The sequence below is a fragment of the Cotesia glomerata genome, linkage group LG3, assembly GCF_020080835.1.
Source record: "Cotesia glomerata isolate CgM1 linkage group LG3, MPM_Cglom_v2.3, whole genome shotgun sequence".
In the NCBI taxonomy this organism is placed as follows: Eukaryota; Metazoa; Arthropoda; class Insecta; order Hymenoptera; family Braconidae; genus Cotesia; species Cotesia glomerata.
The window spans coordinates 17,748,345-17,775,220 of record NC_058160.1 but is presented as its reverse complement, the minus strand read 5'-3'; the positions used below and the strand labels follow the sequence as shown (position 1 = coordinate 17,775,220).

Genomic DNA, 26,876 nt, shown 5'->3' with positions numbered 1-26,876 from the left:
ATTTTTTAACCTTGACATACAGTCGAGTCTCGTTATGAGTCCTATTGGTGTCTCTCATATAAACGCAATCATATATGGGTCATTCCATGTCAAATCGACCAATAGTTGGAATCGACCTCTTTCGATTTGGATGAATTTTGGTCAGAAGTTTTCTTCTATCATAGAACGAAGTTCTGCCAAAGGAAAAAAAATAAAAAATTTTTTTTCGAAAGATATGCAAATTCAAAATTTCGCGATTTTTCCAGTTTTTCAATTTTGTTTATGGAAAAATATATTTTGGAAAAAAATTTTGAAAAATGCCAAATTTTGAATTTTTGAAAATCGTCAAAAATGAAGACCGCCATTAAAATTTTGGCTCAATTTTTTTTTGTATGATACCTTGTAATGATCTTAAAAGATCCTGAAATTTTTGGATAGGGGTTTTTTTTTCAAAAATATGAATTTTTGAATTTAAAAAAAAAATTTTTGAATTACAAAAAAAAATTTGTTTTTATTTTTTGCAATTTCTATAGAAGTTAAAGTTATGCAGATACATAATATTGTAATTTTGAGTATTTAGAAATCAAATGCACGACGTGGAAATATTAAATAATAAATTAATTTCAACTTTTTTTTATTTTTTGGACATAATCTTGCATCCTTACAATAAGTCATCCTTAACGCATGATAGAATTTGTTAATTGTCCTTTTTTTACTTCATTTAAAGTTGTTGACGCCACTTGTCGTCTTATTAACATGAGAATAATTTGTAATTTGAGATTGAGGACTATGAATGTGCAGAAGTTCGTAAGTAAATAAGTATTCGAAAGAACGAAAAAAAAAAAAAAAATGATATTCTCATAAAATTATTTATAAGTTTTATAGAAAACTAATATCTGTTTGAGTTATTTGAGGTTAAAAACTGTAATTAAAGTGAAGAAACGGACAAAATATATCATGCGTTAAGAAAATAAAAAATTATATCATGCGTTAAGCCTGACTTTTAGATTATGTCTAAAAAATGAATAAAAGTTGAAATTAATTTATTATTTAATATTTTTACATCGTGCATTTGATTTCTAAATACTCAAAATTACAATATTATGTATCTGCATAACTTTAACTTATATAGAAGTTGCAAAAAACAAAAAAAAATTTTTTTTTGTAATTCAAAAATTTTTTTTTTTAATTTAAAAATTCATATTTTTGAAAAAAAAAAGAACCCTATCCAAAAATTTCAGGATCTTTTAAGATCATTACAAGGTATCATACAAAAAAAATTGAGCCAAAACTTTAATAGCGGTCTTCATTTTTAACGATTTTCAAAAATTCAAAATTTGACAAATTTGGCATTTTTCAAAATTTTTTTTCAATAGCCCCAAGTGTCTCCTTTTAAACAAACGAAAGACCAATATTGCAAAAACAAAATTGAAAAACTGGAAAAATCGCGAAATTTTGAATTTGCATATCATAACTATTGGTCGATTTGACATGGAATGACCCATATATATATATATATATACTAGCTGTTACCCGCCCGCTTCGCTGGGCGCTTTATAGAATTGCATTTTTAGATATAGACTTGAAATTTAATTAGAGTATTGTTTTGATTTGCACAGATTCCAAATGAGTATTGAAAGTTTAGTTAAAGTCATTGCAAGTCTCATAAGTAAAGTTGAAATATGTCTAGCTTCAATTGCGAAGAATTTTTTTGTTATTTAAAATTTTCTCAGTGACATAAATATTTTATAGAAAATAAATTTAACATGTTTTTTACGAATTCTATTTACATAAGTAGCCAAATTTATTTTTCACATACCCAGTGTTTGGAAAATGCATTCATTTTAATCAGATACATTCCCGCGATCTCGCAATAAAAACAATTTATAAGTTATGTAATCAGCAAAAATAACATGTATATAAAATTCTTAATCCGTTGACCGAATTACTACATTTAATGTTAAGTTTTGGAAACCTAGCAATTACTTTTTTCCCGCTGCTAAAGAGACGTTTGCTGTAAAGAAATTTTTAGTAAATGTTATTAAATCTCAATAGATATGATTGAAGTTTCATGTTTCAAAAAGTTCTAGTTTATAAACAACAACATTTTCAGTAGATTTCATAGATATCTAACTATTTTATTTCATGAAACTAATTAATTTTCAGATAATTATCATAACCAAACATACGATCAGCATATAAACATAAATTTTCGACACTTAGTTCACCAAAAATAATTAGCTTCTTTTTCTTAAACTTTTTATAAATGACGTTAAATCAATCAAATATCAAGGTTATGTAATAAAAACAAAAGAAAATCGTATTAAAAACAAATGAATAAAAAATGAGAGTCTTTTGTTTTTCTTAGCGGGAAAAAATGTATGTAAAAGTAAATCGTAAAAAAAATGAGAAATAGTTGATAAAATCCAAAAAAAAGTAGCCCATAACCATCTACGGAAAATTCTGCGTCGAATGGTAGCAGTCCCATCCCGATAGCTTCAGTAGTTTTGACGTCAACTTTAGTCAAAGAAACCCTATTTCGCTCATATATATTACACCCACGCATCCGCCCACGCATATGCCCACGCGTCTGCGCACGCGTTGGTAGATGGAACTAAATTCTCAAAAAAAAAAAAACGTAATATCCTTCATGCCTAAATGAAATAATTAGTGAAATTTTCCACCAACGCATCCGCCCATGCATCTGCCCACGCATCCACCCACGCATCCGCCCACGCGATGGTAGATGGAACTAAATTCTCAAAAAAAAAGAAAAAAAAACGTAATACCCTTCATGCCGATAAAAAAATAAATGAATTGAAGGAAAATGCTTGTCTTTTGTTTTTATCGGCGGAAAAAAATGTTTATCAAAGTTAAATAGAAATAAAATGGTGAAGGATTGATGGAATTCGAAAAATAAGTAGCCTATAACCATCTACAATTCATTCCGCGTCGAATGGTCCTAGTCCCATGTCAATATGTTCAGTAGTTTTTGCGTGATTGACGGTCTACGAAACCCACTTTCCCTATATATATATATATATATATATATATATATATATATATATATATATATATATATATATATATATATATATATATATATATATTAGGGTGTGCCAAAAAGACGATATTTTTTTTTTCACTCTTAGCCCAAAATATGATAGGATATGTCTAAACAAAAATTCTGTCAAAAGGCCAGCTCTTAATTTCAATTTTAAGAGCTCCTTCATCGAACTTTAAGTTTTCCCATATAAATAACATGGAAAGTACGGTTTTAAACAGTATTTTACCCCTGCAAGCTGTGAAGAAAATTTTTTGATAAAATGAATGATTGGACCTTTTTAAGCATTAAATTTCTGAGAAAAATTTCATTGAGTCATAAATCAATCGTCATTATTTAAGTTTTTACGGATCTTTGAAATTTGAATTTTTGAAAATTTTACGTTTTTTGCATTTAACAGCCAAACTATTGGAGATAGAAAAAATTAAATGGCAATTTTGTAGTTCGTTTGATGCTCTATAACAAAGTTCTTAACAATTTTTGTATAATCAATAACAAAAAGCTACAGACCTACAAAGTTTTGTTTTTATTATTTTTCACTTTTTCAATTGAACTATCGATGATATAGAACAAAAAATTTAGTATAAATTTTTAGTATATCAAATTTGCAACAAAATTGTATAGGTGAGATTTTTCGTATTATTGATGGTTAAAAGTTACAGGCTCAACAAATTCTATTTTTATGATTTTTCATCTATATCATGTAGTATATCAATAATATATATAAAAATTAATAAGAAATATAAAGTACATTCAATTTTTAAAAATTTATGCTTGGTAAACTTTATATACTGTCTGCAGTTCAATATCGTTACAATATTATTGTTACTTCAGTAATGTTTTGCGTTAAAGAAATATTCAATGAATACAAATTGAGTGATTATCGAGACAAATGGTTAATTTTTTAATCAGCAAGATTGAGATTCCTAGATCAAAAATTGTTTACTAAATTCCAGTAAGAATCAGAAAAACTACAATAAGAATTTGTGAAATAGAACCCTCCTTCAAGTTGATTACTATGACTAGATTATTATAATTTTGGTTCATGATAAAATTTACACGATTAGATTAAATAATGATGATAATAAATTTATAATCACTTAATAAAAATAACAGACAAAAACGATTATCATAGTTTCAATCGTGTAGTTAAATTTTTTTTTATTTCTTTGAATAAGTAGCTACAATTTTATTTTTGGTAACGTAAGGAAATTTTTTTCTGTGTTCTTCGACAACTTGCAATAAATATTGTTTTTGTTCTTCATTTCTCGTTAAGCAGTTGTTGTAGTCCTGGATTAATGCAACACCTCTTTCAGCGAGATCGTTGACAACTTTTAAGTCTGAAAACACAGATTTGCAATGTAGATAATCTTGATCAAATGCCCAGAGCTCTGGACCCTTGTCCATAAATTGATACGGTAATTGATACTGCTCAAACAAAAATAGAGATTGTTTGCTAGCAAAATCTTCGATGTTTTTCGATAATAATAAGCTTACGTCTTTGACGATAAATTTTTTTGAATTCGAAGCATTACTTTCTCGCGTTTTTATTGCAGTTACGGTTTGTCTCTTAGCATGTAAGGAAACTCTGTCATCAAACAAAGCTAACCCGACCAACTCTTCTGACAAGTACCATAAGTGTCTTGAAAATGTCACCGTTGCTGCTTCAGACATTTTTTTATGGACAGAACGGAATTCATAAAGATTTTTGATCAGATTCAAATCTTGATAGGATGACTTTATCGCAGAAGGTGCATTAAACCATGAAACCGTGTAGAAATTAACTAGAAATAAGCAGACATATCTCAGTCCATTTACTTCAGTTGCATTGACTTTAAACTGTTTTTTAAAAATGAAGATTTTTAAAGCATATAGAGCCTTAGCCATCCATCTTGCATGATGATTTGGTCCTGGAGCTCTAAATTTGATCCCGTTTTTCGGAGTACCACCTAAGAATATTAACACTAATTCCAAAAGCTCTTTATAATCATCTCTGTCATGCTTTTTCTGGAATATAAAAATGTTCATTAAGTTTTAGAAAATTATTTCAAAAATTACGATCAAATTAAATCTCATGTCAGTTTTCAGTATTAGTTAAATTCGACTACTAGTCAAAAGTCTAAAGGAGCAAATGAATTTTTAATTTTTAGTGATATTTGAAAGGCGGTACTTTCATCAATAACTGCTTGAACGAGAGACAAAAAATAGTATTTTGAAATGTTGAGTTTTTAAACGGAGATTCTAAAATTTTTTAGGAGGAAAAACGATCGGGAAATTCATTAATAATGGTCTGAGCTGCATTCTGACCGAAAAAATATAATTTTTTTTAGTTTTATTTCGATCCGCACGACGTTTGGTGGTCAAATCGTTGATAATTAAATTAAAATCAATACACTGATAAGAAAATTGACTTGAATCGAGAATAAAATCTTGAACTATTAAAACTATTTTGAAGAAAATGATTTTTTTTGATTCAAGAGAAAAAATTATTGACCAAAGAAAATTTCTTGGCTTAAGAATTTTTTCTCTAGACTCAAGAAAATCAGTTTTTTCAAAATAGTTTTCATGGTTCAAGATTTTTTCTATTGAGTCAAAAGTTCACTTTTTTATCAGTATAGTTTTGTATTCTATTACAAGTATCTTAACAATAAATTATTGAGAAAAAAAAATTAAAAGTTAAAAATATCCGTATGAGTAACTGGAAACTTGAAAATACCTTATTGATTCTTATGGGTAAAACTATTTTTTATTTAAATATACTCATTCAAATTCAATTGAAATATTCAAAAAATTCATATATTTCTTAAATTTTCTTATTTGTATAGTGCTCTCAAACTATGACTTAAGAGTATACTTTTTAAAGTGAATGTGCGAACATTAATTAATAGAAATGATCATTATAATTTAAATTAACTACCTGCAGTTCAGTTACGATGAAACTAATTATTTCGTCTTTTTTACCGTGAACTTCTTTATTTATAATGGAATCTTGAATACCAGTCTCATACTTTGTTTGGTCTATGTTCTTCCAAGAGTTTTGGAACCGTACAAAAATCGGTACATTAGGAGAATTTGATCCTGGCCAAACAACTTCAACAACGCTTCTCAAAATCAACTCATATATGTGAAGTCGACATGCCAAATATAGTAATGGCTTTTTTAGCATTTGTTCTAAGCGACTGCATGTTTCTTTATCAGATCCTACAATAAAAATGATTAGAAAATTAAATAAAATTCGATACCAATTGATACTTTCGAGAATATAAAAAAAATTTAAGAATTTCGTACACTAAAGTATTGAAAATAAGTCATACACTGTGTACGTAAAAGACATGGACCGGAAAATTTTTTCTTAGTATAATAAATAGGGTGTGCCAAAATTCAATCCCCATGAGAAACCTTTTAAAATTGGAATTTTGAGTTCTGCTTTTAACAGGAGCTGTGTTTGGGCATTTCCTAAGATATTCTGGATTGAGACAATTTACATGATTTTCATAGAACTTTTAACAGGAGCTTTGTTTGCTCATTTCCGCTGAAATTTCCGCATTTGAGCCGGAAATGCCCAAACAAAGCTCCTGTTAAGAATTCTATGAAATTCAAATAAATTGTCTCAACTCAAAATATCTCAGAAAATTCCCAAACTCAACTCCTGTTAAAAGCAGAACTCAAAATTCCAATTTTGAAAGGTTTCTCACAGAAATTGAACTTTGGCACACCCTAATAATAAAGTAATAAACTAATTAATTCAATTTCTAGTTTTAATCAAAGTGTATAGAGTAGAAAATCATCGAAAAAAAATTTTCCAAATATTTGCTGATCTTTGAGACGGTCTATAGACTTCAATCATTTTTTTTAAAACGTCATCATAAGACTTTTCTAGAGAATTTCTTTCTCGTCTTTTGTACTTTATTTCAAACTCTGTTCGATTATTTGGTGCTAAGTTATCGTCGGTGAGAGTAAAAAAGTCTTTTTTGAGTTTAACAATCGATTTCTCAGAAAATAATGATCTCCGTAAGAGTAAAAAGAGGGTCTTGAAAACTACAAAATATTCTGTACAAGCGGTCAACGGATGTTAATAAAAGAATTTTTTCGAAATCAAAATTTCGTCTAAAAAAAATTTGGATGCGTATGTATATTCAGATTACTTAGTATCAATTAAGATGTAATGAATAATTGGAGGATATTTTCTGTAGTTTTTGAATTTTAAAATGCCCTAAAAAAACTCTGAACGTTTTAAAGCGCTGGGATTTTTTCTCATAAGTACCCGTCAAAAATCAATTAGATCTTTTTAAATTATAAAGATATCTTTCTCAATTTGTATGCTCTTTTGAAGATTAAGTTATCCTTACGAAGCAACATTTTCTCTTTCAACAAATGTCAATTGTTGTAGAGAACACAAAAGGTACAAATTTTTCGAAAAGAAAACTTGAGAAAAGAAATTTTCTTTAATTTGAACAGAATATGAGCAAATTCTTGGAAGTTTTTTTTGTCATTTTCTTATGATTTATATTACCTCAACACTGTTCACGCTCAAAAATTTTAAAGTTCAGATTTAAAAACAATACTGTATGATTATTTTCCTTCAAATTAGAGGCTTTTTAAAATCACCAAAAAATTTTAAATTTTTGTTTATTTACCTTAATTTTTGTAATAAGTATATTTACCTGTGTTTGTAGGACAAGTATCAAAACACATTGCTTTAATACGATCCAAGATGTTCCATTCATTTATAATTTCCTTGATAGCGATAGCTTGATTTAACCCAGTCCCACGATCAAGCTTAGGTACTCCTAATAATTGCTGAGTATTAACACCTGATAAGATTATTGGAAGTCTTTCAACTTTGTCCCGGCCAGTTATATCAGGCAGTAACTTCCCATCCCAATGGATAACAACGCATTGAGCAATTCTCAAGTCAGTTTTCAAATCTTTGGCAATTTCCTTTCTTAATTCTATCCGATTTCGATGAACCGTACGGTGACTTATAGAGACATCATTTAAATTATGTCCCAAAGCCGATGCAATAGCGAAAATAAGATGTGTCGCTTGTCTACTGGTAACGTTAGCTCTATCCATTGCTGAAACAACTTCCGGTGTCATTAATTTGATTTTTTTTAGTTTTGGTTCTAGAGGTAGTTCATTAGAAAAGTCAGAAGTAGTAGAACTATTTGATTGAGTTGATGCAGTAGAAGCAGTAGAATGTTGTGAAAGAGGCAACATAGAGTCTATAAATGGAAATTTTTAAGAGTACAAATTAAGGAAAATTGAGAAAAGAGTTCAATTTCATCAGCTCATGAAAGAGATCATTAAGAAAAAAAAATTGATTTTGAAAGGAATAGGCATTGTTGTGACAAAAATAGACTTATTGAAAATTTTCATAACTTTATTTCTTAGCTGAAGAAATCCCAATTATTATCATAGCAACTTTCTCGTTGAAATTAATTTTATTTGATTCGGAAAAAAAAACAATCTTAGAAAGACAACTTGCGAATTCACATCCAAAATTGTTTTTTCCCAAATCTAGAAAACTTTTTTGAACAAGAAAGTTACTGTTAATAAAATTTTAATTTCTTCAGCTAAGAAATGAAATTGATGAAAAGTTTTATCAAATTAACTTTTTATTGCAACATTGCTAATTAAAATAAATTTTTTCTCTCAGTGTAGATTATAAAAAATAGAACAAAAAAACACCTATCTAATATACCTGCTAGATCAATCTCGTTAATGTCTGAGTTTGTTTCTGTACTTTCCACTTGAACAACATTCAAGTTATTATCTAGGCAAATAGTTGCTGTACTTAGCACTTCTTGAACATCGGTAGCGTTTTTTAACAACTGGCTAGTTTTACAGATGTGCCGACTATCAATCAGAATTCTTTTTTGAGGAGAATTCAGAATCTGTAAAGCATTCTGCGGTGCAATATCAAATAACCGATCAAGAGAATCTCTGAAATTTTTTTCAACTAATAGTTGAGCTGGAGATCTTTTTCGAGCTTTATTCACTTGAGTTATTTGCCAATCTTTGTACAATTTTTCAATTTTTACGATTGTATTATGTGAGTTGTTTGCAGGCAATGAAAACTTATTCCACACCTTACTAACCTCAAAAAGAACAAGTTTAGCACTTTCGCGGATAATTCGTTTTTCTGTTCTATGTTTGTAGAAAAACAAACATAAAACGTCACGATTCATCGGTAATTTTAAATTATTTAAATTTTTCGATTCGAAGCCAACTAAGTTGATGTATTTTCTTTGATTAGTTTTACTAGACATTTTTTTTTTTTACAATAAGTATAATTGTTGTTATTACATAAATAACTCTTAAAAACCAACCTCAATTGAAGACTAATTAAAACGAAAGACAATAGAATTCACTAATTGGCGTTCTCCCGGGGAAAATTTATCAATTAAGCGGTAAAACAATAAATGCTTAGAGGGCGTTAAATGCGAATTCCTTAGGATAATTTGAATTTAAATTTGAATATTGGCAGCAATAACAACTTCATTTTTATAGAAAACACATAGTTCAATGCAAATATTAATATTTATAGAAACATAAACATAAAATATTGAGAATTTATTTTTGTGTAATAATTTTTCTGGGTTAAATTGCGATTAATTGATATTGAAAAGGAAACATATTTCTTTAGAGTCTAAATATATAATCAAAACTATAAAAACTTTTTATCTGTTTTATTTGCAAAGTAATTATAAATTTATTATCATCATTATTTAATCTAATCGTGTATATTTCATCATAAACCATAATTATAATAATCTAGTCATAGTAAACAACTTGAAGGAGGGTTCTATTTCACAAATTCTTATTGTAGTTCTTCTGATTCTTACTGGATTTTAGTAAACAATTTTTGATCTAGGAACTGCAGACAGTATATAAAGTTTACCAAGCATAAATTTGTAAAAATTGAATGTACTTTATATTTCTTATTAATTTTTATATATATTATTGATATACTACATGATATAGATGAAAAATCATAAAAATAGAATTTGTTGAGCCTGTAACTTTTAACCATCAATAATACGAAAAATCTCACCTATACAATTTTGTTGCAAATTTGATATACTAAAAATTTATACTAAATTTTTGTTCTATATCATCGATAGTTCAATTGAAAAAAGTGAAAAATAATAAAAACAAAACTTTGTAGGTCTGTAGCTTTTTGTTATTGATTATACAAAAAATTGTTAAGAACTTTGTTATAGAGGATCAAACGAACTACAAAATTGCCATTTAATTTTTTTTTCTATCTCCAATAGTTTGGCTGTTAAATGCAAAAACGTAAAATTTTCAAAAATTCAAATTTCAAAGATCCGTAAAAACTTAAATAATGACGATTGATTTATGACTCAATGAAATTTTTCTCAGAAATTTAATGCTTAAAAAGGTCCAATCATTCATTTTATCAAAAAATTTTCTTCACAGCTTGCAGGGTAAAATACTGTTTAAAACCGTACTTTCCATGTTATTTATATGGGAAAACTTAAAGTTCGATGAAGGAGCTCTTAAAATTGAAATTAAGAGCTGGCCTTTTGACAGAATTTTTGTTTAGACATATCCTATCATATTTTGGGCTAAGAGTGAAAAAAAAATATCGTCTTTTTGGCACACCCTAATATATATATATATATATATATATATATATATATATATATATATATATATATATATATATATATATATATATATATATATATTTTTAAAGTACATTAAAAAACGAACGATTTAAAAAATATATGGATGAATTAGATTAAAAAAAAAATTAACATGGCCCAGCATGCGTTGACCCCATTTGAAAATAATAACTTTTTTTTGGATTCATCTGGATAGAATAATTTAATGATGACTATTATCCACGTGTCTACTGCTTACACACGCCTACATCCAACATAGCAAACTATTCTTTCTATAAGCGCACTTCTTTTTCTGCTTTTATATCCACAGATTCGGTAGAATCTGGCGCCAAGTTCCGTTCAAATCCGTTATAAACGGAGCGCCAGACTACCGAGTGTGTTTACTGTAAGCAGAACGGTATTTCGAGGTTGCAAAATTTTATTTAATTCTACGGTACTTCTTGTTCCTAAATTTTATATTATAACAGTAATTCATACTTTATTTTACTGATATCAATTAATTATATTCAATTATAACAATTAATCTACTTGAAATTATTAAATTTTATCAGCACAAACTATAGCAAGATCAAAAATTTCGATCCTGACTTTTTTTCGATGTAAAAAGTGACATGCCACAGACTAAGTAATTCGACAATGCATGGTAATCCTCCAATAGATGGGAAACTACATAGTAAAATATTTTGCAACCACGCACACTAAATACGTTCCAAAATATTTTACTTTTCATGAAATTCGTAAAATCTATTTACTAGGACTTTAAAAAAATTGAAATACACAATGACGCACACCAAGTACGTTCCAAAATCTTTTTCTTAATTTTTAAATTTACAACAAAATTTTTTTTAATTTCCGAAAATCATATACAATCATATCGGTTACTTGGATTTTTTAATTTTTCTATTTTATATCTTTTTGTAAAGAAAAAAAAAAAATTTTTTTTTTCTTAATAGTCTTATGAACGTGGACTTGGCGCGATTTTTTTACAGTGAAACTGTTTTTGTTCGGATCTTTTATACTCTTTCTACTAACTAGAGGTTAAATGCGCATGCGTTATGCGCCATTGCTATTAAAAACAAAATGTTTCTTTGCGCATACGAAAAGTGTCATAATTAAAATTATTACAATGATAATGATTGCAAGTGATAAATTAATTTCTTCAAGTTCAGAAATATGAGTTTCAATATATTTTTGAGCTGTTTAAACTCAAAAACATTAATTACATTAATTGCATTCTCTTGAAAAGACACTTTTCCCAAAAATTAAGGAATCAAAAACTGTTGGTAGAGAAAAAAAAATAAATATAAAAAATTTCTAAATTTTCTGATTATTTTTAGCAGGCCGTGTTTACGTTAAAAATTTTCGTAGAGAGGAATTAATAAAAATATGTATATATTTTTATGCTTTTAGGTTCAACTTTTCGGGACTTTTAGGCAAAATGTTTTAGAAGTAAAGCCGTCTGTAAAGCTGGTTTACGGATGATGGTTTTACGTGATAACGTCATCAAGAAATATTGATGAAAAATTGCATTCTTTTATGAATTGAATTGAATTTTTATCACTGAAATATCATTATTTCGTATTTAAAAATTAAAAAATTTTAAATATTTAAAAATTATTTTAACAAAAAAAAAGAACTTATCGATATATTGTTAACTAAAAATTGATATAATAATTTAATAATTGTTATAATTATTATTATTTATGATTGATATTAATTATTTTATTAATTTATTCAAACTGCTAGCTCTGACATCACGCGAAAAGAGAGATAAATGTTTCACAAGCCAACGCTTGGGCCTCTCAATCGCTTGTTCCGCATTCTCGCTAGCACGCTCTGCTTCGGGCGGAACATGACACTTTTTCGCGCGTGCAGCCGGTGTTCATCGATTTAGAAGACATTATCACGTCTAAAATTAAAAAAATGTGAGCCGTCATGGGATGCCTGGCAGATGTGAAACATCGTGTGTGTACAAGTAATATGCATAAAAGATAATATTATTACAGGAATTAAATATAGCCTAATGAAAAAATAAAGTATTACGAATTTCTTACAGAAAATGGTAACTTTATTTAATAAACATTTATTTACATGTGATATAAAAATTCGATATTAATATCAAGTGGCCACAATTTAAATATTTTCATCTGTGACTTCAGTAATAGTTATATTCGATGTTTCCTCTGCCGGTATTACTGTGACGATTGGTCGATGATAACTAAAGTACGTTACAAAAGTATTGGATGAAACATTATCAAGATATCTCACAAATACAGCATCTATTGTTGTTCCATATTTGGTAGTAGATTCTCTTGGATTGTAATGGCATTGATTCAGCTCTTGCAAAATTTACATTAAAATCTCCAGCTAAAATTAATGGTAGTTTATGTTTATTCGTTTTAAAAATTATTGAACCTCTTTGACTATAAGGAAATAACCTTTCATATAAAAATGAAATTATATGATCCATTTTGTTATTAGGTGAAATGTATACTACAATCATAATTAATTCACTTCCGTCTTATAGTTTAACATGTGAAGCACACATATCATCAATAGATGTTTCGGAAACATGAACTTCTGTAGCATTTTGAACTGCTAGATCCATGTTGAGTGTAGTAACATGTGAAGTGTTGTTGTTTTTGTAAATGGCCACTCCAGCGGCCAGATCTAAGATAAAAATTAAAATAGTCTGGTACTATTCGATTAATAAAGTCTTACACAACATTGATAGTATGCCTTGTGTTTAACTGATCAGGGTGGCGTCCAGTTTCAATAATAATATTTTGTGATCCCTGTGATGATTGTTGGGAACTGAAATATTAAAAAATATGATATTAAAATACACAAGAAAAAGAAAAAAATTTTGAGTGTGGCTTCAATATACTCATGAACTCAAATCTTAGTTAATTATTGCAATACATGACTAAAGATTTGCAAATATAAATTTTATTAATAAATTTTTCCATATTAATTCCTTCATGAATAATAAAAAAATAATTAATTGAAGATAATATTAATATAATTTATATAATTATTAATCTTAATATAATTTATACAATTACTAATATGATTAATATGAATATAATTAATTAAATATAAAAATATAATAATTACATTTATGGACACTTGAAAAATACGATCTACTTACTGATGACTTGGTAGTATGCCATAGTGTAGTTTCACTTTCTTTGCACAAGGTTGATCACTTTGATCTTCTGAGTTATCACTATCACACATATTTTATTGTCAAAAATTAAAATAAAAATGTTTCACATCAAAATTAAATAAAACGCAGGTTATGTGTACCGTAGTAAACAACAACGTCGAACTGAGTGAGAAGCCACACCGTACACTCTACTACATATAAAATGTATATATATATACATATATGTATACCTCAGTATAGCGTGGCGACCCGTCGCCACACCGTACACTCTACTACACATAAAATATATATATGTATACCTTAGTATAGCGTGGCGACCCGTCGCCACGGCAAGCGTCGCCACGCCAACAATTCGGTTTACAAGTGAGTCTATAGATGTTTCACATAAAAAAAAAAAACGAAAAAAATTAACGGTTTTCCGTAATCCATAAATTTTATTAACCGGTAAAGTATTCCGTAAGCTTTATGAGAATGTCGAATAAGCAGTTTGTTAACTTATTATTCCGATTGAAGTAACCAATTTTGGTAAATTAATTATTTAATAGGCTAAAAACGTTCACGGTCATCTCGAATGAAATGTTTTTTTTTTTTTTTTTTTTTTTTTTTAGTATATATGATGATACATAATGAGAATTTATTTTTTTAACAATGAAAAAAAATTCTGAGGAAGTCTGTCCAAGTTATTATTTATCCGTCACCGTTGATTTTAGCAGTCATAGATTTTTCTTTGTCTATTTAATTTTTTAATCATCTGTAAAATGCGTAATCACACACGACCACGATCGGACGTCTAAACGCTAAATCTCAATTTTTTTTTATTACAGTTGGACAGAAATCAATAATAAAACTAATATCACTGAATGGAATAACATAAATTAATATATAAATCATTGTGTAAGTAAAGTCTACTTTCTGCAGAAACTTTTTTAAAAATTTCGAAATTATTACATTTCGCAGAAATTTTTGTATTGAAAAATACATTTTTATAAATTAAAAATCTTTCCTTTACAACATTTTTTAGATTTTTTTTTTTTTCAATCATTATTTTAAAGTTTATTTGTAAATTTTTAAAGTTTTTGTTTGTTGAATTTGTATTAATGACTTTTTTTGTTTTTTTTTTTTTTTTTTTTCTATGTGAAACATCTATAGCCGCACGTAAAACCGATTTCTGGCATGGCGACGCATGCCGTGGCGACGCGTCGCCACGCTATATGATGGTATATATATATACAGTCTATATGCAGTAGTGTGTACGGTATGGCGACGCGTCGCCATGCGCAATCGACTGTGCGATTCTCTCCCACTCGATCCGGCGTTAAGCTATCTCTCTCGCTACACTGAGCTCGGATACCTATAGTGTATACTCCGTAGTGTATACAGTGTTGTTTACTACAGTACACATAACCTGTGTTTTACTTGAAAACAAATTATTTTTCTGATAATAAAATGTCTGACCGTGATAATTTAGAGAGTGAAAGTGATCAGCCTCCTGCAAAGAAAGCAAAATCACACTATGACACACTATCAAGTCTTCAGTAAGTTAATTATATTTTTATAATTAAAGTATGCATTTATCTGTGCATTAAGCACACGTATATTTGGTGTGTTTTGAGCGCCAGTAAATGTAAAATCTACTCTCTTGGTAGATTAAAATTCACATAAATTTCATTGCATATAATGTTTTTAAATTAATTATTAATTTTAATTTCATTCTTATTGAAATTAATGCATTAAAACAATTACTTAGAGAATAAATTTATTAAGACTGACAGAATTGTATTTCAAAATCAGCTGATGGCGTGCAGCGCACGAATGTTTTTCTTATTTGTTATTAATATGAACATTAAAAAATTAATTAATTTTTCTAATCATAGTGGAATTTATAGTGAAACATTCATTATTGATATTTATAATTTACGATCTTTAGTAATATATTGAAATAACTAGCTAAAATTCTTGAGTTTACTAATATATTGAAGCCAATTTAAATTTTTCTGTATATTTTAATAACATATTTTTTATAAATATTTCAGAACCCAACAATCATCACAGGGGTCACAAAATATTATTATTGAAACTGGACATCACCAAGATCAGTTAAACACAAGACATACTATTAATGTTATGTAAGATTTTATTAATCGAATAGTACCAGAATAAACTAATTTTTATTTAAGCTTCTTTTAACACTTATATATTTTTTTTAAAGTAAATAATAATAAAAAAGAACGTCAAAAACGATACAGGGAGCAGAACAGAGACAAATTGAAGCAGCGTGAAGCGGAAAGAAGAGAACGCATACAATATTCACAAAGTATTGCCGGACCATCTACCTCTTCAAATACGAATAGAATAGAACTGAATAATGAAGAAATAATTACTGCTCAAAGTTCATCTGGTTCGGAAAAAATACAACCATCATCCATTCAAAGAAATGATCAAGGTAATGAACTAAATGCTCTCCAAAAAAAAAGAGAACGTCAACAAAGATACAGGGAGCAGAACAGAGATAAATTGAAACAACGTGAAGCGGAAAGAAGGAGGCGTCTACAAAATGCAGATGTGATTACAGAATTATCTACTTCTCCAAATATCGAATTTACAGAAATAATTAACGATCCAATAATAGATGAAATAAGTACAAATTCTCGAAATGTAGCTGGTTTAGAAGAAATGCAGCATGTAGTAGTTGAAGTATCTCAGCAAATTGGACGAAGTCAATCAAGTCCAAATACTACAGAAATCCACAGATTCGGTAGAATCTGGCGCCAAGTTCCGTTCAAAAATCCCGTTGTAAACGGAGCGCCAGACTACCGACTGTGTTTACTGTAAGCAGAACGGTATTTCGAGAATGCAAAATTTTATTTAATTATATGGTTCTCCTTTTTCCAAAATGATATATTATAAAAGTAATTTATACTTTATTTTACTGATATTAATTAATTATAATCAATTATAACACTTAATTCACTTAAAATTATTAGATTTTATCAGCACAAACTATAGTAAGCCCAGAAATTTTGATCCTGACTTTTTTTCGATGGGGAATGGTGACCGCCACAGACTAGATAAAATGAATATGTGTAGTAATCCTTCCTATAGACACGCAACTACAGTAAAAAAAAGTGATTCATAGCTTGCATCTATGGCCGCCAGGGTGCACTGGAATTACATCTACATAAACTGTAGCTTCAAGGGGATAGTTTGCAGTAAAAAATGCAGTCAACACGAGATTTAAGTTGTTATCAATTGTAAATTTTCATTATAATTACAAAAAATACTAAAATCCGAACAAAAACAGTTTCACTGTAAAAAAGTCGCGCCAAGTCCAAGTTCATAAGACTATTAGGAAAAAAAATTTTTCTTTACAAAAAGATACAAAATAAAAAAATTAAAAAATCCAAGTAACCGATATGATTGTTTATGATTTTCGGAAATTAAAAAAAATTTTATTGTAAATTTAAAAATTAAAAAAAAAAATTTAGAACGTACTTGGTGTGCGTCATTGTGTATTTCAATTTTTTTAAAGTCCTAATAAATAGATTTTACGAATTTCATTAAAAGTAAAATATTTTGCAACCACGCACACTAAATACGTTCTAAAATTTTTTTTTTATTTTTAAATTTACAATAAATTTTTTTTTTAATTTCCGAAAATCATTAACAATCATATCGGTTACTTGGATTTTTTAATTTTTTTATTTTGTATCTTTTTGTAAAGAAAAAAAAAAATTTTTTTTTCCTAATAGTCTTATGAACGTGGACTTGGCGCGACTTTTTTTTACAGTGAAACTGTTTTTGTTCGGATTCCGAATAACTACAGTCAATTTAGATACCATAAATCAGCTCATGAATATTTTAACGATAACTTTAAAAATAATTAATTTGGACATGCTTGCTCAATCTGCGATCGACTTTGGTTTGAAAAAGATTTAAAGAAACCATCTGCATCTGGAAATATTATTAACACAATAACTAACGGGCAAAATGTGGATGCACTCAAAATTTGCTCTACTTGTAAATCAGCAATAGATAAAAATAGCATTCCTAATTTTTCTGTTTATAATGGATTTCACTATCCAAAAATACCACAACATTTACCAAAAATGGATTTCATCACTGAAAGGCTTATTTCTCCTCGAATTCCTTTTATGCAAATAAGAAGATTAAGGCACGTTCAAGGACAATTCGGCATATACGGACAAATTATCAATGTTCCTGTTTCTGTTGATACAATGGTACGATTACTTCCAAGAGATGTCAATGATGAACATTGCATTTATGTACATATTAAAAAAAAAAATGATTCATAAAAGTAGTTTTGTTTATGGCCTAATTAGCATCGGATCAATTAGACTGATGAATCATTTTTTAATCAAGAAACACCACTGATTACACAGCAGAACATTGACGAATTTAGTGAAAACATCGATATTGAAGAAAGCCTAACTGCTCAACAACAAACTTTGGTATGGAATGAAGAAAAATATTTAAGATTAGCGCCAGGGCAACACAATATCCCACAAAGTTTATTATTCGATGAGCATGCTGAAGAGCTATCATTTCCGAGTATTTATATGGGACACTTTAGAAAATTTAGGGATGCAGTCAAAGCTACACCTTTTATGATGGCATCTAGTGAACTGCGGACGTAAGGATCGGCGAGGAGTCAATCCCTATCATTTGTTATATATAGCTGTAAAAATAATGAGACTGCGAGTTCGTGACTGTTTAACGATCGCGTTTAGACATGTTGGTACAGATACCAATATAACTAAGAAACAAGTTCAATCCGAAGAGTATATTCATAGCTGCATAGAGTCTAATTTAGCTTTTCTACGGTCAATCCCGAATTCAGTTTGGTATTGGCCTGCAAGAAAAAAAGATTTATTCGCAATGATTCGGCAGCTAGGGAAGCCAACTACATTCATGACACTAAGCGCAAATGAAATAGGATGGCCGGATTTATTAACATTGTTACATAAATTAGCTGAAGAAAAAGAAGATATGCAAAATTTTATCGCATCGGAACTAAGTTTTATCCAAAAAAGTTCATTAATTAACAACGATGCTGTAACATGTGCTATTTATTTTAACAAGTTAGTTAATGTAATAATGACAATTTTACAATCAAAGAAGTTCAGTCCTTTTGGTAAGTTTAGAGTTATTAACTACTTCTTGAGGATTGAATTTCAACATCGAGGAAGTCCACATGCGCATATTCTTTTATGGCTGGATAATGCTCCCACAGATATTCTTGGAGAAGAGCAAAAACAAGCAATAGAAATGATTAACAGTTTAGTATCAGTATCAACGTCGGAAGCATCGGGAAACATAAAATTACTTACGCATAAGCATACCTTCACGTGCTACAAAAAAATTGGCTCTAATTCTGTGCAAAAGTGCCGATTTGAAGCACCATTCATGCCTTGTAAATCTACAATGATTTTAATACCGATGGAAAAAACGAATCCACTTTACAAAGAACACTTGAAAAGATATAATGAAATTAGAATTAACTTAGAAAGTAATGACTATGACAGTATTGATGATTATTATTAAAGTAATAATATCAGATCAGATGAAGAATACAAAGATATACTAAGATCAGGTATTAGTAGACCAAGAATATTCTATAAACGACATCCGTCCGAAAAATGGCACAATACTTTCAATCCATTTGTTTTTAATGTCTTAAAGTCAAATATGGATTTTCAGATAATTACTGAAGAATATTCTTGCGCGGCATATGTCGTCAAATATGTCAATAAAACCAACAGAGGCATTAGCAATTTACAACGCAAAATAATAGAAGTTATGAATGAGAATCCAGAATTCGATATTGTTGAAATAACTCGTAAAATGAGCGTTGACATGCTGAATACTATTGAGATGAGTAGTCAAGAAGCTGCTTGGTATCTTTTAAGGTTACCAATGTCTAAATCGTCAGTAGCGGTTCAGTATATTAACACTTGTTGGCCTATTGAACGACAGAGGATAAGAAAAACACAAAAACAAATTGATGAACTTGATGACGACTCTACTGACATTTGGAAGGAAGATTGGCATGACAAGTATCAAAAACGGCCAGAAGAATTGAAAGGAATTTCTTTAGCCCAATTTGTTTCAAACTATACTAAAAACAGAAAGGGAGATTACATCAGAAAGAAGCAGCCTCAAGTTATTCGTTATAGAAATTATGACATGACTCAGGATTACAAGGAGTACAGAAGAGAAATGGTGACCTTACATATACCATTTAGAAATGAAGACACAGTAATATTAGCAGATATGAAATTCACAACTATATATGATGAACACGAAACCGAAAATTCACAAAAACGAAAAGAATTTGAGTCAAATATTGATATTCAAAAGACAATTGATATATGCCGACAATTATGTCATGAAGGTGAGCTAATAGATGACGAATCAGAAGCTCGAGACATTCCCGGGAAAAAATGATCAGATCTGATCAGACATGAACAGGCATGAGTCTTCAGGTCTGATCAGGTATGAAAAATGACCGGGTCTGATCAGACCTGGCCAGGCATGTTCAGGTCTGATCAGATCTGTTCATGTCTGACTCGATCAAGTCCATAAAAAAAAAAAATCGGTGCCGACGGGGATTCGAACCATACACCTCGCGCTCTTCAGACTGACACTTTACCTCTTGACCAAATGATTCATCTTAACTTGAGAGTATCTTTCGAGCTACTTCAAGTAATTCAAATTTTATACATGATTTATCCTTATAGTTAACGGAGTTCTATACCTAATTTATTAATTATTAATAATTAATTATATATTAGAGTGATTTATTTGGAACGGCTATGTATTTTTTTTCGCTCTATTAACATATGGTTCTACACTGAGAGAGAATTTTATTCAATAGTAATAAAACAGTTTATTTGGACTTGAAAAAAAATTTAGTTAATATTAATAAAATTATATTAGTATTTAATAAAATTTCATAAGTATTTAATGAAATTTTCTTAAATACTAAAATGTGTTTATTAAAATAACCACGAACGACGCTTTCGTTTGCTGTCATTAATACGAATATTAAGTCATTAAAAGAAATAATCTCAAAAAAAAAAAAAAAAGGTGTGTGTGCGATTCACACACGATAGAAGTGAAACTTCAGTGAATCGACAAAAGAATGAGATGAATATTTATAACAAGGGTAGGATAATTACAAAGTTTAATTGTTCAAAAATGAAAGTATTTTGATTAATTTTAAAAGATATTTTATATTTTATTTAACATATGTTACATAATCTATTACTCAAGTTCCATATTTTCAGTTTCAACAAATGATACAAGAGGCTTATGATAACTAAAATACGATACAAATATTTTAGTTTCAATTTGGTTGATATATCTTTGGAACACTGCATCTATTACCGTTTTTGATCTTGTAGTTGATTGAGTGCGATTGTTACACATTTTTAAATAAAATGTTGTATCGAGAAACTCAATCAAAGGAAGCGCTGTATCTGATGCAAAATTTATGTTAAAATCCCCACTTAAAATCATCGGAATTTTATCATAATTCTTTTTGAGAATTCGCGATACCTCTGGGGTATATTTGATCAAATTTTCATGTATAAATTCAATAACTGATTTTATTGATTGGTTGGGAAAGATGTAAATTGCTACGATCAAAATTAAATCTCCTTGGTCATTTCTGCTCTCACAGGCACATATTTCTCCAACTTTCGAAAGCTGAACAGACAATGATTCTAGCTGTTGTGCATTGAGATCCATTTGTGGCGTAACAACACGGGCTCCATCATTTACGTTGTGATAAATTGCTACTCCGCCTGCCCTCGTACGTGGTCTTTTGTAATTAACAACAATATTAAAATTTGGAATGTCTACAATATCTTCATTATTCATCCATGTCTCCGAAAGAATTAAAAATTTGACGATGACACTATATTGTCATGTTGCAGATCTTGTACATGAGCTCGTAAGCTTTGACAGTTAAAGGTAAACAGTGACATCCCTTTTCTTTTATTTAAGAAATCATATAAAACATTTGTAATTGTCTCAAGTCGATTCAAGTTCAGCCTTCGAAATTCATGTTGTAGATCAATTGTAGATACTGACGCTCTTCGGCCATGGTAAATTTTTTATCATTTTTTTTTGAAACGAGATATAAGCCGTTTATTGATGTAACTCGTGATAATGCGACGTACAGGAGTTGTTGAACGTGTGATTTATCATATTCATATACAATCTCACCAAAAGTAGCTCCCTGGGACTTGTGAATCGTCATTGCACATGCAGAGACTAATGGGAAATGATTACGTTTTACAATAACGGTTTTATTAGGTACTAGTGGTATAGATGATGTTCTGCGATCTATTGGTACTGCCAGTGGATGAAGATTATTTTTTGAATTGATGCCGCTGCCTTTCTTCTCAATTTTTCTCCGATTTTTGGAGATTCTGGAAATTCTAGCCATAAACGACCTATCTCTCCTTTGTCATTATATTCCATGAAAATTAATTTGCCTGTCGCACCATTTGCTAATCCATCTGATACATCGATGTTAGTTGTTATCATGTATGGTTTGTTCAAAACCAATGTAATTTGATATGGCAAACCTCCTGTATCAATAGTTGACATTTTATGTAATTTTTGACGCATAGAAGTTTGCTGTTCAACATTTCTACATCCAATATATATATCAGTTGCCTCTGAATTCACTTTTTCTTCTATAGAATTCAAAATTTTATTGTTGTATTCAGCAACTGAATGATTATTAAAAACAATCGTATACCGTCTGGACAAAGTCTCTCAGCTTCTTCTTCAGAGTAAATCCGTGACTCAATTAAATCTAGCTCTTCCTGATCTAACAACTGTCCATTACCAATTTTTGTTAATATTGTTGCAAAACTTTGATTAGCTTGTCGCATAACTTCGTTTAGTTCGAAAAATTTCAACCCTCGCCATAGTGTTGAACCTGCTATTTGTCGTTTTATTTGTTTGTAAATTGGGGTAGCACGAACTGGCGGTAGTTGACGTAGATCACCAATCAAAATTATATCTAATCCACCAAAATGGACTTCAAAATTACCGGTGATTTGCTTTAACCTTGAATCTATTTGGGACAACAACTCGGCTCCAATCATACTAATTTCATCGATAATCAATACACGAACATATTTAAAAAGTGATCTATATTGTTGGGCTACTTCAATTGATAAAGGAAGCAACTTTGAAAGACTTATCTTCAGTGCAGTGTGTACAGTGTACAGTAAGCTCACGTAGTTTTCACATGCACTACACACGTTAAATGCTCAAATACAAGCACGTATTAAACAGTGTGCAATATACATACACACTGACATCTGCTCTCTCGCTCTGGCTCACAAATTACAGGCGACTATGCTTAGAAGACGGGAGTGGGGACGCTACGAAGTATGGCACAAAGAGGAGAGACCGATAATATACAAATTGTATGTATATTTCTGTCTCATTCTTTCCCCTGGCTTCATCCTACACATTTTTGTATTTGTGTCTCTTACCTGTCGTTTTTTCGTTGCATCCGGTTTGAAATCACAACGATTCTAAAGAAGTTTCACTTCAAAAACATTAAAAAATTTTTTTTCGGTTTTTTTAAGATTTCTCAAAATCTATCGGTCCGAATCGGTCGAACTTGTATTCAAAATCTAAGTTCAGTCAAACCCTTTCGATTGGCACCACCCGCGATTAAAGCGGTCAAGCCGTTCAAAAGTTTTGAGAGGTTTACACACACACACACACACACACACACACACACACACACAACATCGCGGGAATAGTCAGGGAAGCTTCCTATGACCTCACAACGTCGAGATTTAATGAAAACTCGATTTTCGGAAAACGGGGTAAAAACAATAACTTCCCGATTTTTAAAATTTTCGATTTTCTTAGCGGGAAGTTAAAAATAGGTTTCACTGTGAATTAATTTGATTACTACTGTTTCTATTTCAGAGAGTTTAACTACATTACAAGCTGTTACTCACATTGAGTATCTATCATTACGCAATGGTGATAATATTGTAAGACCAGCTCCTCACCCTTACGAAAATGAGATGGACATAAAGATTTTAAAAGCCTGGCAACTATTCAATGACAGGACCTTAGATGTTCCGAATTTTTTGGCTTGTGCGAGCAAATTTCTAAAAGCTTTCCAACGGGATATCACTCAAAATTCAGAGGATGAAAATTTTGCTGGCCAGAAAATAAACGTGCCTGGTATTAACTATTGGGATAAACTTTTCTTTTCATCATAAATAATTCATAAAAACAATAACATCTTTTACTTTGTATTTCAGGCAGTAATGGTGGTATTATTGACGGTAATTTTGATGATCTCTTAATATTTCAAGAGCTGGATATAATGCAAAATTATTGACGAAATTTCAATATTTATCAGTTTAACGTTTATAATATGATACATAATATAATAATATATAATATGTTGATGTTCAAAAATGACTAAATATAAATATATATTATTTAGATCGCAACTACGTAAGTTGCTATCAATTAAAATATAAGGACATTAATAAATAAATACAATATTAAAATTTCTTATTACTTACCCTGATTAAAAGAAGTAATTTGAAAGTAAATTCTCAATGCTAAATGTATGTTTAGGACCCAAATCAATTTTTTTTATCTATTCAAATTGTATTAATTCATCTTAAATTCTATTTAACTTAGGTAATAAAAATGGCTTTTGTGAAATCTTTAGAACTTTTTACACATTGTATGACATTATGAAAATTCATATTTAAAATATTTTTTAAAGCAATTCATAAATTTTTTGATCACTTTTTTTTTTGTATTCAATGGAGCTTGATAGTCGACGACAAATTTAATAAATAATGAGTTTTTTAATTTTATATTTTCCAATTGCAATTGAATTAATAACTGCGACGATTTAAAATACTATTTTTTCTTTTAATTTTGATTTAATTATCCATTCTCTAAGAAAATGCATTAATGAAAATTTTAAATAATTCATTTTCGAAAAATGCTGTAATTCAATTTTTAAATTTTTAATTTTGTGAAATATGCATGATTAAACTTTCATTATTAATACATTTTCATTTAAATGCGTCAATTTTTTTAAAATTAATTTTGTACAAAATGTATAAGTTAAATTCTTTCAGTTATTAATTTTAAAATAAACTTTGATAATTTTTTTTTTCGTCATCAATGATGCAATTATATTTTGCATACTATTAATAAATTGATAATTTCACAGATTTTAGTAATGCAATTTTTAAGAAATTAATCATTTAAAAATAATTTTTTCAAAAATTAAAAAATTAATCTAAGAAAAAAAATATTTGAAAAAAATGCATTTCTTGCAACTTAGCAATCAATGTATATAATCATATGGAACTATATTGAAGTTTGCCTTAATTAATTTTTCTATTTTCCAAAGAAATGATACTGAAAAAATCTTTTTAATTTTAAATTTCTATAACTTCAGAACAATTTATCGTGGAGAAATTAGCAAAAATCGATTCTACAGGAAAAATTCGAATTCTTAAACTAAAACCATTGGGTGGAATATCTCAAAATCGAATCAGAAAATTTATGCTAAAAACTTTCTATAAAGAGTGTAAAATTTTGACTATAACATAATTTTTTTTTACTTCTCTACAATTAAAGCCATTGTAAAGTTATAGAAATTAAAAAAAAATGTTTAATGTATAAAATTTTTATATTGAAATATACTTTTAACTCTTCAGCACCATCAAAGAGAAGAAAAGATTTTTTTGTAAACATTCTAATATATAATTTTCGTATCCAAATTTTTAAACATTAATATAATTTTTTAATGTAATGCTTGAGGACGAAATTTAATTACAAACAATCAAATAAAAAACAAAAAAATTGAAATTGAATTCGATGCTTGTGATGGTAGTATTTTCAATAACACTCCTGTCAACTTTTTGTCCTGCCTTTCAGAGGCGGGGAAAAATAGGAAAAATAATAATAATGTGAGGCGAATAATAATAATAATTTTTATAATTTTTTCTTTTTTTTTTTTTTTTCAGACTTAATAAACTTTTTAAAAATCGATTAGACAATATAGGTATCAGTCGATTTCATATTTTATGAATCGTCCAGAAAACCTAACGATAAAAAATCGATTTTTGAAAAGTTACCTAACTTCATTTTTTTTTTTGTAATCAAATAAGTTAATGAACTTTTAAAAAACCGATTCGACAATATAGGTATCAATCAACTCCAAATTTTCTGAATCATCCAGAAAACCTAACGATAAAAAATCAATTTTTTAAAAGTCAATTAACTTATTTGTTTAAAAAAAAAAAATTAGTTAACTTTTTAAAAATTGATTTTTTATCGTTAGGTTTTCTGGCCGATTCATGAAATTTAGAATCGATCGATACCAATATTGTGGAATCGATTTTCTAAAAGTTCATTAACTTATTTGTTTATAAAAAAAAAAAAAAAAAAAGTAGTAAACTTTTTAAAAATCGATCTTTTATCGTTAAATTTTCTGGACGATTCGTATAATGATTCGTAAAATTTGGAATCGTTTCATACCTATATTGTGGAATCGATTTTTTAAAAGTTAATTAAGTCTTGAAAAAAAAGAAAAAATTAAAAAAAAAGATGAAGAAACAAAACACTTCGAGTATCTGAGCGGCCACTTACTATTATTATTATTTGCCTCACATTATTATTATTTCCCTCATTTTTCTCCGATAACGGTTTGCGGAGAATGGTGGCCGCGCACCGTCTCGTTCAGTTCAAGTCCCCGTAGAGCTCATACGCTCTCTGTCTTTGACTCGCCCGTACCGAACCATTCTCTGTACTTGACTCGTCCTTGTCCATAAGAGCTGGGTAAAATCATCAAATACAGAGAGAGAGTGTGGTCAAATACAGAGAGGTCCAATACAGAGAGCGTCGATGTATTTTTTTAAACTTTGAAACTGAATTTTTGCACAAACAAAATTTTTTTTTTTTT

At 28.9% G+C, this 26,876-nt stretch overlaps 2 protein-coding genes and 1 long non-coding RNA gene across 3 annotated transcripts; 1 reads left to right on the top strand and 2 right to left on the bottom strand.

The window, feature by feature from the left end:
• Positions 1 to 3,981: 3,981 nt before the first annotated feature.
• Positions 3,982 to 9,308, bottom strand: LOC123262013. The gene is made up of 4 exons (XM_044723984.1): positions 8,748 to 9,308; positions 7,708 to 8,268; positions 5,961 to 6,244; positions 3,982 to 5,050 (listed from the first exon to the last, which is right to left on the bottom strand). Exons 1-4 carry the CDS (start codon positions 9,232 to 9,234, stop codon positions 4,205 to 4,207), a joined length of 2,178 nt encoding a protein of 725 aa, XP_044579919.1. The 5' UTR covers positions 9,235 to 9,308; the 3' UTR covers positions 3,982 to 4,204.
• A 3,462-nt stretch (positions 9,309 to 12,770) lies between these two features.
• LOC123262036 lies at positions 12,771 to 14,198 on the bottom strand. Its single transcript, XR_006508829.1, has 3 exons — positions 14,098 to 14,198; positions 13,850 to 14,058; positions 12,771 to 13,512 (listed from the first exon to the last, which is right to left on the bottom strand). It is a non-coding gene; the product is annotated as an uncharacterized LOC123262036 (long non-coding RNA).
• Positions 14,199 to 23,174: 8,976 nt separating this feature from the next.
• Positions 23,175 to 24,288, top strand: LOC123261409. The gene is made up of 3 exons (XM_044723002.1): positions 23,175 to 23,202; positions 23,855 to 24,118; positions 24,199 to 24,288. Exons 1-3 carry the CDS (start codon positions 23,175 to 23,177, stop codon positions 24,276 to 24,278), a joined length of 372 nt encoding a protein of 123 aa, XP_044578937.1. The 3' UTR covers positions 24,279 to 24,288.
• Positions 24,289 to 26,876: the final 2,588 nt, after the last annotated feature.